Consider the following 17408-nt stretch of genomic DNA (forward strand, 5'->3'; position numbering starts at 1 on the left):
TTTCATAAATACAGCACTTAAACCGGCAGTTGGGTTTTGTACACAGTAGGGTTGTTATTGAGTGGTACTGACAGGAGGATTGGACATCATAGCAGCACAATAGACTAATGACTCTCACACTATTGACCTCGTCACAAATAGCTCATCCCCATCTGACACACACACACACACACACACACACACACACACACACACACACACACACACACACACACACACACACACACACACACACACTGTTGCAACAGTGGGAATACTACGAAAATTGTTTTATACTACAGAGACCACAGCCGCTGTAATTACTGTGTGTGGAAGGCCCTTTCCATTCTGAAGAGGACTAATGTACCTCTATTTACGGTGGTATAACAAACTGACTGGAGAATGATGAGACTAACTCATTAACAGTGCCTCTTCACTTCAAGAACACTACAAATCCTAACTCGGCACAAGCCGTCTGAGAAACCACCATTCCCCATTTAGTTTCTAATCTGCCATGCACAGCCACTTCTGCTTCTCTGCACACTGGTCCCGCTCAGTCACGTATTCAAATAAACAGCAGTCAAATGGCCCATAGTTAATAAACAGCCTGGAGTGGCTGCGATAGAAAGTGTGTGTGCATCAGGAAGTGCTGTATTGTGTGCTAGCAAGGGCCAGGCTAATTACATGGCCCATTATCAATAAGTCATGTATGAAAGGCCATCAGACACAAGTTCACCAGCTGCATAATACACTGCATGTGTATGCCTACACACACTCATACACTCAGACTTAGTCGCACAGTTGTGTGTACGCACGCATAATCATAATCAGTATATCCTTAATTACTCACTCTCTATTTTTCTCTCACACTCTCCAACACACATGCACACACACATTGTTAAAGTAAAAGTCTGGCTGCCTCAGTCAATTTCCCTCAGACGGTGTAGCTACAGGTAACTGCCAAAATAAAGGAAACACCACAAGCCAGAACAGCTTCAATGCGCTTTGGCATAGATTCTACAAGTGTCTGGAACACTATTGGAGGAATGCGACACCATTTTTCCATGAGAAATTTGTTGATGGTGGGGGAAAAACGTTCCACAATCTCTCATAAGTGTTCAATTGGTTTGAGATCTGGTGACTGACACGGCCATGGCATATTGTGAAACATAAGCAAGTTGAGCAGTCTTGGTCACCGAAGCTCCTGCCAAATGTGCCCCCCTCCCACCCAAACTCACTGAGATCTCTTCTAGCCATGGTAGCCAAAATAATGGGCAACTGGGCCTGCCCAGCATTTTTATATATGACCCTAAGCATGATGATGGGATGTTAATTCCACACCAGTGTGGAAGCATTTGCTTTCAATATGCTTTGTATCCCTCATTTACTCAAGTGTTTCCTTTATTTTGGCAGTTACCTGTACATACCAAGAAGAAAAGTGTGAGAAAAGTTGTTGACTGAAAAGACTGACAGGTTCAACCTGGGATTAGTAAGTCCCTGTCTGAGCGAGGCCTAGAAATAGCTTCTGTGCCATGCAGGCTCTGTAGGACGCACAAACAAACACACACACAAAACACACACGAGCACACACTGGCTCTGTAGGACATCATGAAGCAGTGAATGACTGAGCAGCGCAGTGCAGCAATGGAACGACTGAGTTTTTAGGAGGTCAGAGCAGCACATGAAATATACCACAGAACAGACCAGGGTTCATGTGTATTTAAGTATTTGTTATTTAAATACATTGTTTTGTGTATTTGACTATTTTCAAATAATGTGGCCTGAATTAACTACTTCTATTGGAAGTATTTGAAAGTATTTTCGGTAACACTTTATTTGGATAGTCCATATGTAGATGCTCTACAGACTATCAGTGGCATTTGAACTAACTATCTACTAACCCTAGCTCTAACTTTAACCCTAAACTTAATCCTTACCCTAACCTTATTCTTAACCTAACCCTAACCGTAACCTTAGCAAGCAGTTGTTTATCAACAGATAGTTTGTTGATAGTATGACCATCTGTAGAAAATCCGGACTATCCAAATAAAGTGTGGCCGTATTTTCAAATACTTATTTCAAATACAGTACTATATTAAAAGAACTGGGTTAAATGCATGGGAGTGTATTTGAGTCAGTGTATTTGAGTGTTTTCAAATACTTTCCAAGTGTATTTCTAAGTACATTCCAATATTCAACTACTTGTCTTTTCAAATAAAAACATATCTAAATACTTACATCTAAATGTCTTTGAAAGTGATTGAACTCTGTTCTACTAGACTATCTGTGTCTTTCTGTTAATGTCTGTATGTCTGTCTATCTGTCTGAGTTCTAGTAGTCTAACTAAGAGCAGGGTCAGTTAGTTACATGTCAGTCAGTGCTGATATGTACATTTTGATATCATAGTCATTCCCTGGTAGGATTTCAGTATACAGTAGTATCACCAGGGGTGCAACTTTCACTTGGGAAATGGCATTTTTGTCCGTCCCCCCCCCCCCCAGTTTTATCATTGGAATGTGATACAAAACGAGGCAACTGTGCGCTTTAGGATCATGCGGACGCCTCCGAGCGATCGGGTAGGCTGTTTGGAGTGTTTATCCTACTATTATTTTTATATATATTTAAAAAAAAATATATATATATATTAGTTCCCCCCCCCACTTCTAAAACCAAAGTTGCGCCCCTGAGTATCACTGTAGTATTGCCTGCATAGACTCGTGTCAGCACAAGTCTGCGTGTGTGTACCACCACGTCACAGTGTAAAACTGCTGTGGTGAGCTAACAGATGGCCTTGGTGACTGGTGACGTACGCCACGCAGGGGCATGTAGAGTGTGTGTGTGTGCGTGCGTACGTACGTACGTGTGTGTGTGCAGTAGGTCTACTGTGGGTGTGGGGGGGTCAGGAGTGGCACAGACTTACTGACAGATGGACAGACGAGTTGAGGATCCCACCCAACTGGCAGTATGCACCCAAAAATGCATCCCCACTTCTCATACTCCTCCTAGACGAATTCTCATCTCCAATAAACAGGTTTATAACAAAGAGTATGTATTTATCAGTAAGAGGCAGGAGGAGGCAGTTCTTCTGCTGGAGCTAGCAGCTGAAAGGAAACTGCTGTGTACAGGACCTCTGCTTCTTTATTGGTAGGTACAGTAGTCTATATTTGGTTTAGTGTCCATATTTAGTGTCAATATATTTCCAATCTTCCTGAACATTGTTAATGTGAGTGCACTATTAACAGGGACAGTAATTGTACAGTAGTGTGTATAGCGTGCTGTAGGTGTGTGCAACCTTGCTCTCCCCCTTCCTCTCTTGTGTGAATGTGAGTGAACCCTCTTGTGAGGGTGATTACGGCCGTCATGGTGACAGACTGAACCACTTGTGGTGCCGACCCGTGTGTTTATCTAATTAATCAGCTGGCCCTGTGTTTGCACAGACAACACACATACACAGTGCAGACGGGCTGCGGCGGGGGGTGGGGGGGGTAGCGGAGGCTGTGTGTGTGTGACACGGCGTGCCTGCATCTTATGTTTGCTCTCCTGCTCGGGCCACAGCTGCCTCTCGCCGTGAGCACGGCATTCTGGGTTAATAATAGGCCGGGCCTGCTGCTCCCGCTCTTCTTGTGAGAGACAACGACATAGAGCAGGCACACACACTTATTTCTAGCGCTGTCATAGTGTACACACACAGAGAGAGACACAGGCACATAGTACACACAGTAAATGCACCCACCAAAAACAGCCATATTCACGTCAGTACTATGAGTATGGCGCCACACATTGTAAACACTGTGCACACAGTAGTTAATCACATACTTTAGGCAGTTTTCTCAGGCACAACTCTATATACAAATACATGAGCAATGCTGCTTCCAGAGCATGTGGACGATCCCTGTTGACACAGCATAGCCAAAAACACACAGACATAAACACACACACGTGTACATTTACAACATGGGCTAATCTGGATCTGTTACTAAGGCTCCTAAAACATAGCTTTCACCAGACTCCAATCCCCTCCATGAGGTAGGCCCTGTCCATCTCTACTACTACAGACCCAGGGATCCAACCTCTAGTCTACAGGTTGCACTACCACTAGACGGAAGTCACAGAACCCTGGCACCATGCTGCTGGTCAGTTTGGGTCAAGCAGGCCTCAGTCTCCAGAGTCCTGAGTTGTCCCCAACAGGGGAAACTCTCCTCTGGTGCTCTGTGGTTTGGTGGCTTTGTGGCTTGGTCCAAGTCCCAGCCCAGCCAGTGCATGCTTCTAACTTCTAACCGAGCATGGCAGATAAATAACACAACTCTCTATTCATGTGAGGAAAAAACAACAGTGGTAGGAAAATGCATCAGGCCTGGACCTAACCAAACTCAGCTAGTTAAACACAATCACAAACGCACACCGCCGGCCCTGGAACAAGTGGAAACTGACTTTGTTTGTCATCTTTCCATACAATTAAAGACTTAGGAATGTAATGAAGGCAGAGGTATTGGCAGTGTAGCACCAGCGTCGGGTGCTGGGCTCTGGGGTTCAGGTCCTGCCACTGTGCCTTTCTCTCTCTCTCTGTGTGCGTGTGTCTGTTGGTGCATGCTTTTCAGTATGTTTCTCCATCAAGATGTTGGCCAGCGGCAGGCAGACGGAGTGCCCGGGCAGGCCGGAGATCCTTGGTAATGTTGGAACTTAACATTAACCTTCAGCCAGGAAAACAGAAAGAGAATCCTTTTATTTGTTTACAGAGTCCCATATCAATGTTTTGAATATAATATTGTCTTGTTTGTATGCAAATGGTCTCTTGTACCAGCTCGTGGGTTGTGTTATCGGTTAGCTTGTCTATCTTAGATGTCATTGTTGATTTGTGTTTCCTAACATAGAGCCACTGTTATAGTTGATATCCCTATTAAATCCTGTAGTGTGCTTTGTGTGACAGCTGCTGTAAGGGGAGTGTATCTGTCAAGTGTCTCAGAGAACTGTTGAGTCACTCTGCCCTGCTCTAGTAAACAGTAAAGTGATGTGCATTGCCCCTCCACACTCACACACACACACCATATCACATCTCCACATGGCAGTCAGCTTACTGCAGTTATCCGCCATTCTAGTTATGTGGATGCAGGAATTCTTCTAACTCACTAAACTAGCCTCCGGTCCGGACAAATCTCTTAAAATGCCATTAGGTGCCATTATGTGTTTAGTCACTGTGAAATGCAGCAGACACATAGAATGTGTCATTATCTGATCCCTACTGCACATCCTAAGGTGATGGTCTATTGTGGTAGAAGTTTAGATAAATCTTCTGGTTGGCCATTCCGGATCCTATTGGCTTCCATTCCAACATTTTAGGACGGACATTCTGGCTCCAATCATGATGGCTTCCACCTTGTAACTCACTCTTGTGTTCATTTGATGGCTTCCTGTGAGCAGACATTATAGGGGCCAGATCAAAAGACATGTGTCTTGTGAATCACTTACAAATGGGAAATCCACAGAGGATTCACAGAGATGAGTGACTTTGTTAAAACTGCAGCAGTGTTCTAATGAGGCTCTAGTGTTCTCACTGGAGCTCTACTGTTACTGTGATCTGTCTCTCTGGCAGCGTGTCAGACTAGAGTAACAGACTACAGAGCTACAGTTAAACAGGCGAAAAAGAGATAACAGATTGACTCAGAGATGTTAGCCTAGCAACCCTGGAACGTTTTTAGTCATCTAGTTTCTGTTACTGAAACTGACCATATATTTCCAATGAAATATGATCATTAAGTGGACTTATCCATTTGACTTGAACGTCTTATGTTTTCTCTTCTACCCGAGGCTCTCTGAAGATGTGTGCATGTCATTGCAAGTCTTCCTTTTGACCAACTGAATCTTGGCTTGCCTGTCCCGTGCCTTGCACAAGTGTTATCCATTGTAACATGTTTTCCTCATTTGGTAGAGTGGAGAGAACAATCACTCAGTCTTCTTGTTATTTTCTTAAGCTGGTTCTCTGTTGGAGCGCCCTACATGCCCTTTTCTACTTCACACGTCAGTGTTTGTCTGTCAGGGAACGTTTTCTCAATCTGTCAGAGGGGAACCAGGGTGATTACCTGTTTTCCATCCTAACTGACGACTTGTTAATCATAGAAAATCCACATCTGTTTGACTATTTCACTTCTGTTTCTCATTGCAGAGATTATTTTAACAGATCCCTTTTAGACATGAAATGTATACATCTAGACATGACGTTAAAGATCACTGTGTGATTCGAAACAAAGAAAAGCAAAGAAAAAGAATTGGGGTCAGAAAGGACACGCTATGTAGATTTAATAAGGGCAGTCTGTTTCTCCCCTATGACTGGGTTAGGTAAAGTGATTAATGTGAGTTTCCCCTTTGAGATAATGACATGACACACACTGAAAACCTTGTTTTACCACCAATCAGTACACTGATGGACTTTGATCGAGGAGGGACTCTCTGTCTTTGACTGTAATTAGCCTAAGTCACAGTGATTGAAGGGTTCGTTCCCCACTACAGTACTGTCTGAGAGGTGACACCGGTCTGATGGGGAGGGAAGTCATGTTCATGGGCTGGTTTAGTCACACATTCAGTAACGTAGACTAGCCCTAGGACCAGAGAGGTATGCCTTAGAAGCAAAATGACGGTTCACTGTATGAGAAGCAGTTCTCTGGCTTAATAGGGACCCCCCCTCCTAGTCATATAAAGAGGATCTCCCTCCCAGAGGGTTAAAGAGACCCAGGGTTCTCTGTAGTAAGCTAGGCTAAATCATCACGTTTCTGATGCGGCCATAAAAACAAGCCAATCTGAGACATTGGTTCAGCTATGAAACTACTGAAGTCAAGCACAATTTGAAAGATTTTTCCCATATCTACATCAGATTATAGACCTAGTTGATAATATTTTATATAACTGTCAGTCTTGTTCGAGCCCATTTTGAAACCTTACCAGTAGTCGATTAATAGGATATCTAATGCCCGTGTGAAAGTTTGCATCGTTTTGTGTGTTTTGTGTGTGTTCTGTGGAAAGTTTTCTTAGCAGACACACAACTGCAGATAGACATTGTGCTTGAGACTTACATTAAACGAATACAATAATGGTTCATTTTTAGTTGAACGTTTCAGCTTGTGTGCTGTGTTTAGAACGTGGATACATTGTTGTAGACTGATGTTTTATGTAAAGCTGTCTGTCGCAGTTAACCGAGAAATACAGTCTATGTGTGAAGATAGATAGCCGTGTGTGATGGGAGAGGAAGAACCATCCGCCCACGCCAACAGGATAGAGACAGTAGCTAGCCAGCCAGGCACAAAGGCCTGCCCCTCCCTCTGTCACATCAGCAGTAGTAGCAGCTCACAGATCACACAGACAAACACAAATAAACACCTCTATTTCTATCATGGAACCACCAATAAGTTTTCACTGCTTTTTTTAATGGTAGTCAACTAGCAAGTACAGTTGAAGCTACAGTATTCATTGTCAATACTGTAAAATTGTTTGAAATAGTCGTATTACTTTTTCTGGGCCAAATTTATTTTGGAGGATTTGACTTTGAGACGTTGTAATTGTATTCAGATATATAGCTGATGATTCTTAGGGATGGGGGTAACCGTTGATTTATATAGCTGATGATTCTTAGGGATGGTGGTAACAGTTGATATATAGCTGATGATTCTTAGGGATGGGGGTAACCGTTGATTTATATAGCTGATGATTCTTAGTGATGGGGGTAACAGTTGATATATAGCTGATGATTCTTAGGGATGGTGGTAACAGTTGATATATAGCTGATGATTCTTAGGGATGGTGGTAACAGTTGATATATAGCTGATGATTCTTAGGGATGGTGGTAACAGTTGATATATAGCTGATGATTCTTAGGGATGGGGGTAACAGTTGATATATAGCTGATGATTCTTAGGGATGGGGGTAACAGTTGATATATAGCTGATGATTCTTAGGGATGGGGGTAACAGTTGATATATAGCTGATGATTCTTAGGGATGGGGGTAACCGTTGATTTATATAGCTGATGATTCTTAGGGATGGGGGTAACCGTTGATTTATATAGCTGATGATTCTTAGTGATGGGGGTAACAGTTGATATATAGCTGATGATTCTTAGTGATGGGGGTAACAGTTGATATATAGCTGATGATTCTTAGGGATGGGGGTAACCGTTGATATATATAGCTGATGATTCTTAGGGATGGGGGTAACAGTTGATTTATAGCTGATGATTCTTAGGGATGGGGGTAACCGTTGATTTATATAGCTGATGATTCTTAGGGATGGGGGTAACCGTTGATTTATATAGCTGATGATTCTTAGGGATGGGGGTAACCGTTGATTTATATAGCTGATGATTCTTAGGGATGGGGGTAACAGTTGATTTATATAGCTGATGATTCTTAGGGATGGGGGTAACCGTTGATTTATATAGCTGATGATTCTTAGGGATGGGGGTAACAGTTGATTTATATAGCTGATGATTCTTAGGGATGGGGGTAACAGTTGATACAGTGGGGAGAACAAGTATTTGATACACTGCCGATTTTGCAGGTTTTCCTACTTACAAAGCATGTAGAGGTCTGTAATTCTTATCATAGGTACACTTCAACTGTGAGAGACGGAATCTAAAACAAAAATCCAGAAAATCACATTGTATGTGATAGGGATGGGGGTAACCGTTGATTTATATAGCTGATGATTCTTAGGGATGGGGGTAACAGTTGATATATAGCTGATGATTCTTAGGGATGGGGGTAACCGTTGATTTATATAGCTGATGATTCTTAGTGATGGGGGTAACAACTGGAATACAGAATATCAAGGCTTTTAATTAAATGAATGAAAAAGTATAATTCTTGATTTGTGTTAATGAATAAATGATTATTTAACTCCATACACATCAAAATGTGGTTAAGAAATACAAAGGGAAGATCTTAAGATGAATTAATTTGAACGGACTACCTAATGTCTCGATAATACTCTGAATTTAATCTACACATGATTTGACTGTTCATTTTCCTCTCACTCCATCTACCAATAATATACCACATATATAAATACCCATATATAATATGACCCATATAAAGCAGATGCTGACTTGTCCATCAGACACGGTGGGCCATTAAATGTATGATTTCACAACAGACAGTTGCACAACAAGTGGCCAGTTGTAGGTAAGAGAAGAGGAATCCCCAAGCAGCAGGGCTGGTACTGTTACTGTGGTGTATGGACAGGTCTGCCTGAATACCTGCGTGTCTATCTGTCTTAATGTGTGTCAAACTGTCAGAGCTCAGAGGACTCACTCACCATCTCCTCGCTCTAAACCAGATAGTCAAACCTTCTCCTCTCTTTGCCCTCGGTCTCTTTGACCTGCCATGACTTTTGACACCTATGTGCCACATCAGGAAATTAACGGTGTATGAATGCCGCCACTGCTGCACGAATGCAAAGCTACCAGTCGCTGCTGTGTGGAAAATATCTTCACTTTTTCCACAAATACCAAACCAGGCTACGTATCCTCTCCTTTCACTCTCTATTTCTCTCTCTTCTCTTTCTCTCTATTTCTCTCCTCTTTCTCTCTTTCTCTCTCTCCCCTCTCTCTTCTCTCCCTCTCTTCTATTTCTTCTCTTTCTCCCTCTCTCTCTTTCTCACCCTCCTTTTCGTTCCACAGGTACTGTAGTAAACCAGATGCAGCTTCAGTTTAGCGTGATATGGGGGTTAGAAGTTGATTTACATTACGGCTGTGGTTTTTACAGGCTCCCCGCTGGTCCTCCTGCTGAGCCACGCTGGGCCCGGTGTGAGCTGAAAACAGCTTTGGCACCACTGTAACAGTCAGGCCTCTGTTGGAGGCATCTCCAACATGCCCCACCGCCAGAGAGCGAGAGAGAAAATAACTTATTTATTTAATATCAGGCCTAGCTAGCTCTGCCTGGCAGAGTAATTACCTACAGCACTGTGCTTGAGTGCCTCTCTGGGGTCGACAACATGTGTTGTAACAATGGATTAGTTTTATACAGGTCCATTTACTACGCTCACAAACCCACAATAATAGGCCAGAGGAAATGTACTCAAGCTCCATTAAGAGGTGGAAGAAATGAAGAAACGCAATAGAGAGCTGGTGCTCGCTAGGCCATTCAATAAATGGAGGATGATATTTATAGGAGTCGACATGTTGTGGTGGTAAAGACTAAATATCTTGGACGCTGTCAAAGGTCAAGTCTGACGGTAATGACACACGGCAGTGAATGGAATAGTTTCCCCTCGCTTTCTGGTTGTTGACGGTGGTTTTGTCATTCCAAAGCTGTGAGTTGAACCTCTGGGTCTTGCCAGTGTATGTATGATTGAGTTTTTCCCTTTGTCTCTCCACTGTGATATGCTGAAGCTGAACTTTTCTGTGTTCAGAGTAGTCAGTAAGTGAGCTGGGCAACATCGCCCTCTGCTGGTAAACATTTGTATTTTCTCACAGTCCGAATGCATTCAGGAACACAATTTTGATTTGATTTCTTGATAATATATGACAATTAATGTGTCCTCAAAAACTTTGGGTCAATTGAAGTTGAAGAAAGCCTTGCTAAGGTTAAGTAGCCTATAATAATAAACCCTCTGGACTGTGTTGTTCAGCTGTAGTGAACCTGTATCCCCTCTCTTTTTGTGTTTCCAGTGAATGAGATCATCGGCAGAGACATGTCCCAGTCCCCTGGTGGCGGTGCCCAGTCGTAGCGCTGTCCGTGGCCAGGCCTCCACACACCCAGCTGGGCATAGCAGTGTCCTCACCAGCCCCAACACCACCACCTCCACCACAGGACTTTACCTGCCTCTAGGCAGGACATACTGGGCTGAGATTCCCCTTTACACTTCATGGACCTACCAGTCCACAAAAAGACCCTCCAGACACACATGAACAAACCTTTCATATACCCACATGACAGCAAAAGAGCTCAGATTCACTCACCTACACATGTATACATCAGATTATAAACAGGAGAACACCGCAGGGTGTTGACAAACTGTAGGATTATTGGGGTCAGTGAGTGTCAGAAAGATGAGGAACATGTTCTCTGTTCAGTTGACTTCGGGTTCATTTTTAGCATTAGTTCTCAGGCCTGGGCTCAGATCCCCAGAGGTGATCACTGGTTTAGAGAGTGATCACCTCCTAAACGGTTTCTATGCAGCTAAACTCTCTGCTCAGGGTGTCTGGTTGGAGTATGTAATATACCCTCTCGTCACAATGTTGCCCCTAACAGTGTAGTGCTCAGTGAGGAAAAATAGGATCCCTCAGTAGGAATAAAGAAGTTTGAATACTGTACTCATGATTTTCTCACCAGCATAGACCTCGATGGTACAAACACCCCGGTTGGTTGAGTGATGTCACAACAGCACCCCCTGGGAGTGTAGAGGTAGTACTGCAGCCCCACTGCGACCCCCCCCCCCATCACCCTAGTCCTGCTCTGGGTGCCTGGGAGCCCCTTCTCTTCTTCTCTGGTGCTGGACTGGGATCTGTAATATGCAACATTCCACACTTCTAGTGACCTTCCAGCCATGTAGATATAGTGCCTTCAGAAAGTATTCACACCCCTTGACTTTTTCCACATTTTGTTGTGGTACAGCCTGAATTTCAACTATATTAAATGTAGACGTTTTTGTCGCTGGCCTACACGCAATACCCGATAATGTCAAAGTGGACTTGTGTTTTCAGAATTGTTTATAAATTCATAGAAAATAAAAAGCTGAAATGTCTTGAGTGAATAAGATTTCAACCCCTTTGTTATGACAAGCCTACATAAGTTCAGGAGTAAAAATGAACTTAACAAGTCACACGAGTTGCATGGACTCTCTGTGTGCAATAATAGTGTTCAACATTATTTTTTTATGACTATCTCATCTCTGTACCCCACATATAAAATTATCTGTCAAGCGGTGAATTTCAAACACAGATTCAACCACAAAGACCAGGGAGTTTTTCCAATGCCTCGCAAAGAAGGGCACCTATTGGTAGATGGGTAAAAAAAAAAAACAGACATTGAGCATATCCCTTTGAGCATGGAGAAGTTATTAATTATACTTTAGACGGTGTATCAATACACCCAATCACTACAAAGATACAGGCATCCTTCCTAACTCAGTTGCCGGAGAGGAAGGAAACGGCTTAGGGATTTCACCATGAGGCCAATGGTGACTTTAAAACAGTTACAGAGTTTAATGGCTGTGATAGGAGAAAACTGAGGATGGATCAACAACATTGTAGTTACTCCACAATACTAACCTAATTTACAGAGTGAAAAGAAGGAAGCCTGTACAGAATACAAATATTCCAAAACATGCATCCTGTTTGCAACAAGGCACTAAAGTAATACTACAAATTGGCAAAGCAATTCACTTTTTGTTCTGAGTACAAAGTGTTATGTTTGGGGCAAATCCAATACAACACATTACTGAGTACCACTCTCCATATTTTCAAGCATAGTGATGGCTGCATCATGTTATGTGTATGCTTGTAATCGATAAGGACTAGGGATTTTTTTAGGATAAAAAAATAAGCACAATGGAGCACAAAATTCTAGAGGGAAATCTGGTTCATTCTGCTTTCCACCAGACACTGGGAGGTGAATTCACTTTTCAGCAGGACAATAACTCAAAACACAAGGCCAAATCTACACTGAAGTTCCTTACCAAGAAGACAGTGGATGTTCCTGAGTGGCCAAATTACAGTTTTGACTTAAATCTGCTTGAAAATCTATGGCAAGACCTGAAAATGGTTGTCTAGCTATGATCAACAACCAATTTGACAGAGCTTGAAGAATTTGGAAAAGGATAATGAGCAAATGTTGCACAATCCAGGTGTGGAAAGCTCTTAGAGACTTACCCAGAAAGACTCACAGCTGTAATCACTGCTTAAGGTGCTTCTACAAAGTATTGACTCAGGGGTGTGAATACTTATGTAAATGAGATTTCTGTATTTCATTTTCAATTAATTAGCAAACGTTTATAGAAACATGTTTTTACTGTCATTATGGGTTATTGTGTGTAGATGGTTGAGATAAAAAATAATCTTTAATCAATTTTATATTCAGGCTGTAACACAACAAAAGGTGGAATAAGTCAAAGGGTATGAATACTTTCTGAAGCCACTGTATCTGTAAATTATTACTACCTTCTCCTTCTGACTCCCCAAACATCTTCAGGTTGAACAAATGCCTTATAAACATTGTTAAATAACAGCTTTGAATGATAGGATGGTAAACACTTTTGTTGTTTGTTTGCACAGCTGACTCTTCATGCAGAGTATGACTTTGATTTTTATAGAAATTAGATGGATTTATGAGTTTGTGATATGGAAACGCTTGACTTTCGATTAATATAATGTTTTATGCGATGGATAGATGAACACTGGTTTTCTCCAGACCGAGGTAGCCCGTTAAGACAAGTAAATATATATATTTGTAGCTGTAAGTAGACTCGTTGGAGTTTAATTAAAGGTGGTGTTTGAATTATCCACAGAGCAAGACGGACCTGTGTTCCTCTGAGCTCTGTCATGCAATAACTAATGTGCGTCTGAAATGGCACCCTATTCCCTGTATAGTGCACTACTTTTAGCCAGCACACTGGTCAAAAGTAGTGCACTATACAGGGAATCGGGTGTAATTGTGGATGCACACTAACTGTCTTGATGCCCTGGGCCCAGTTTTTCAAAACTTTTAGTCTGGATAAGAATGATCCGGATTCTGTAATCCTTTTTTGCAATCCAGGATCAGATTGATCTGACTGTTTTTGGGCCAGTTTTTCAGAAAATAATCGGATAGGATCATTCTGATCCACAACATGAAGATCACAGAATCCAGATTGTCAGTGCTTTCAACAGGCCTACAGACCTTTCCATCTAGGGGACAGATTATGGTACTACTACACTGTCATAGGGAAACAGAGATGAGTAAACTACATGAATAAAGGTAACTATATAACAAATAATAGAGCCTGCATATCACTTATAAGTAAGTACATGCATTTATTTGACACTTCTCAATATACCAACTGACCACACACTTAATACTGCGGTCAATTTAACGTAATGAACCTTTTGTTTTCAGATGTAAGAATGTTTTTAGTTACATTGAAATGTATTGGTTGTGGTGCTTTTCACCTTTCTAAATCCACCCTGAATCCACCCTTCCAGTGGGATCAAGATCATCCATACATTCTAAATCCACCCTGAATACACCCTTCCAGTGGGATCAAGATCATCCATACATTCTAAATCCACCCTGAATCCACCCTTCCAGTGGGATCAAGATCATCCATACATTCTAAATCCACCCTGAATACACCCTTCCAGTGGGATCAAGATAATCCTGATTTTAGGCATCAAAACTATCATCATCACTACCTTTTTTGAGTAAGAAAATGCAAAAACTACATTTAATCCCGATTTAATGGTCAGATTGGATTACCAAATCTGGAGGATCAGAATAATTTTGTTTTCTTTTGAAAAACCCAATTCTATCATGTCATTTTATCCGATTGCAGAAATCCGATCAGATAACTTTTGAAAAACTGGGCCCAGAGACTGTGTGCCTTCCACTTTGTAACAACCATACCTTCTGAGGGTAAAGCAGCTTCAATCGAAATACTATTGGAAATAATATAACACATTGAAAACTGCAGATTTAAACTGTTGATAAAAGTATTTTATATATAGTCCTTCATATATACTGTATTTATGTATAGCCACCCCTCCACCACCCCTGACGAACAAGGTTAAATTAGTTTTAAAAAACGACTTCCATTTTTGTATGTTGTTGGTTCTTCCACACCCCTTGTGTGTTGCACATCACAACAATCACAACAAATGATAATTTTGTCTTCAGGATGGTACCTTAACAAAAATATGTATTTGTCAATCTTCCTCCTTGGGGAGACATACAGACTGCGAATGTATGGAATATTGATAGCAATAATAAAAAGATTTTCAGTTTGCCTGAGAATTACAACAACAAAAAGTCCAAACAAAATGACAAAGCTGAGTGTTAAAAAGCAACATATTCCAGTCCAACATCATCATAAAGATGTTTACAGAATGTGATTCTGAATGCTGGATAGATGTATGTATGTATGTATGCCATACATTACTTAGCCATGCTGTAATATAACATGTTGATTGGTCTGGGTAGGAACAACTCCTATTGCCTTAACATGTTCTCTGTGATTGGACAATGATATATGTATATTCTTGCATGTATATTTTTTTCTCTGAGAGGATGTTGCTAATGACAACTGTCCAAGTCCAATCAGAAATATAAAATAATTCTGCTATACACAAATAACCTGCCTGATGCCTTTAAAAAACATTTTTTAAATGTTTAAAAAAAGAACCTTGATGCCTATAGTTGTAGATGCAGCAGAGATGCTTGGTTCTGTTACTTCAAGGCTCCGTTTACACAGGTAGTCCAATTCTGATATTTTTCTCACTAATCAGATCAGCTCTGATAAAGTTCTGTGGTTGGTCAAAGAACCAATTAGTGGACAAATATCAGAATTGGGCTGCCTGTATAAACACAGCCTTCTAGAGTATCAGCACAATACTTATTAGTCCTGCATACCAGAGGGCCAGTCAGTGAATCTGCCTTGTAAAGGACACAGTGCAAGCATCTTAGTAGATTATATTAAGTGTGGATGTGTGCGCTTGTACCCAATAAACTGTAGATAAGTGTTTTTTTTACAATGAATTTCAGTTCTGTACAATACAAGCACACAGATGCATTAGGCTACTATGCAAACCATGACGAAAGCACCATGACAACATGATATTTGGTAGGAAGTACAAAATAACTGGTGTGTTTATAATAATAATTTTCAAATAGTGAGGAGAGAATGTCACCATTTGTTTATTTAAACTATAGGAAGGCCTTAACTCATGTGTTGAATATGAATTACTGGTTTGTTATGCTTTTCTGGGTTAATAATTTACTTGAGAATATACATTTTGGACAGCAGGACGTTAGTTACAAGAGGAAGGGCTGGCTCTTGTGCTGCTTGTGAGACTGTTACCTAATTCACAGTATAGAGCTGATCAGAACCGTACTGTGCTGGCTTGGATGTTTCATTTTCACATGGTCCTTTCCAGCACTTTGTAGATGCGTAAACAGGGCAGCCCAGTACAGCTTGGCTTGGCGCAGTTTGGCCCTATAGTGTGAATGAGGCATATGAGTCCAGAAACAAGAGCAGCATTAAATTCAGTAACCGTTCGCTCTCTGTCATCCTCTTCTGGAAAACCAAAGATCAAACAATATGTTCCCATTTTACATACTGGTAAAAAGCAACACAGACTGACATTAGAACTCTATTTTTGATACTTTGAAATGGATGTCATTCCTAACGGTTGGGTACATATATCTATAAATATATGTTTTGTAAAAGAAAAGGGAAATACAGGTTTTAGCTGATGTTTACAGGAACCTTGTATTGTCATTTCATGTACATTTTGTATTTTAAAACCATTTTGTAATTTAAGACTTCAGTGCTTTTTGAATTTATTCAAAGGGAATACCTTGCATTTAGGCTCTTACGGTAGTGTATCAATAAAAATACAAATGTCAAACTGGCTTTGTGTTTTTCTCTTTCTATACTGAACAAAAATATAAACGCAACATGGAACAATTTCTAAGGTTTTACTGAGTTACAGTTCATATAAGCAAACAAGTATATTGAAATAACTTGGGCCTTAATCTATGTATTTCCCATGACTGGGAATACAGATATGTCATCCAGAACTGGGACATTTTCAGCTTCCAGGAATTGTGTACAGATCCTTGCGAGATGGGTCTGTGCATTATCATGCTGAAACATGAGGTAATGGGGTGGATGAATGGCACGACAATGAGCCTCAGGATCTCACCATGGTATCTCTGTGCATTCAAATTGCCATCAATAAAGTGCAATGGTGTTCGTTGTCCGTAGCTTATGCCTGCCCATACCATAACCCCACTGCCACCCATGGGACACTCTGTTCACAACGTTGACATCAGCATACCACATACCATCTGCTCGGTACAGTTGGAACCGGGATTCATCTGTGAAGAGCACACTTCTCCAGCATGCCAGTGGCCATCGATGGTGAGCATTTGCACACTAAAGTTGGTTATGACGGTGAACTGCAGTCAGGTCAAGACCCTGGTGAGGACGAAAAGCACGCAGATGAGTTTCACTGAGACGGTTTCTGAGTTTATGCAGAAATTCTTCAGTTGTGCAAATCCAGTTTATCAGCTGTCCGGGTGGCTAGTCTAAGATGATTCCGTAGGTGAAGAAGCTGGGGGTGGAGGTCCTGGGCTGGCTTGTTTACACATGATCTGCAGTTGTGAGGCCTGTTGGATGTACTACCAAATTCTCTAAAATGACGTTGGTGGCTTATGGTAGAGAAATTAACATTCCTGCAGTCAGCATGC

The 17408-nt window shown here is 41.4% G+C and overlaps 1 protein-coding gene across 3 annotated transcripts in view; it reads left to right on the plus strand.

Moving 5' to 3' along the window:
• Positions 1 to 16564, plus strand: part of LOC139575801 (nuclear factor of activated T-cells, cytoplasmic 3-like) — an 88765-nt gene extending 72201 nt beyond the window's left edge. For all 3 annotated transcript variants that reach the window (XM_071401115.1, XM_071401116.1, XM_071401117.1), the window contains exon 10: positions 10634 to 16564. In XM_071401115.1, coding sequence (XP_071257216.1) covers positions 10634 to 10692 — 59 coding nt within the window. In that variant the 3' untranslated portion in view covers positions 10693 to 16564. The remainder of the gene's footprint in view (positions 1 to 10633) is intronic.
• The last annotated feature ends 844 nt before the right edge of the window (positions 16565 to 17408 follow it).

Source organism: Salvelinus alpinus, chromosome 5 (assembly GCF_045679555.1).
Source record: "Salvelinus alpinus chromosome 5, SLU_Salpinus.1, whole genome shotgun sequence".
NCBI classification, from domain to species: Eukaryota; Metazoa; Chordata; class Actinopteri; order Salmoniformes; family Salmonidae; genus Salvelinus; species Salvelinus alpinus.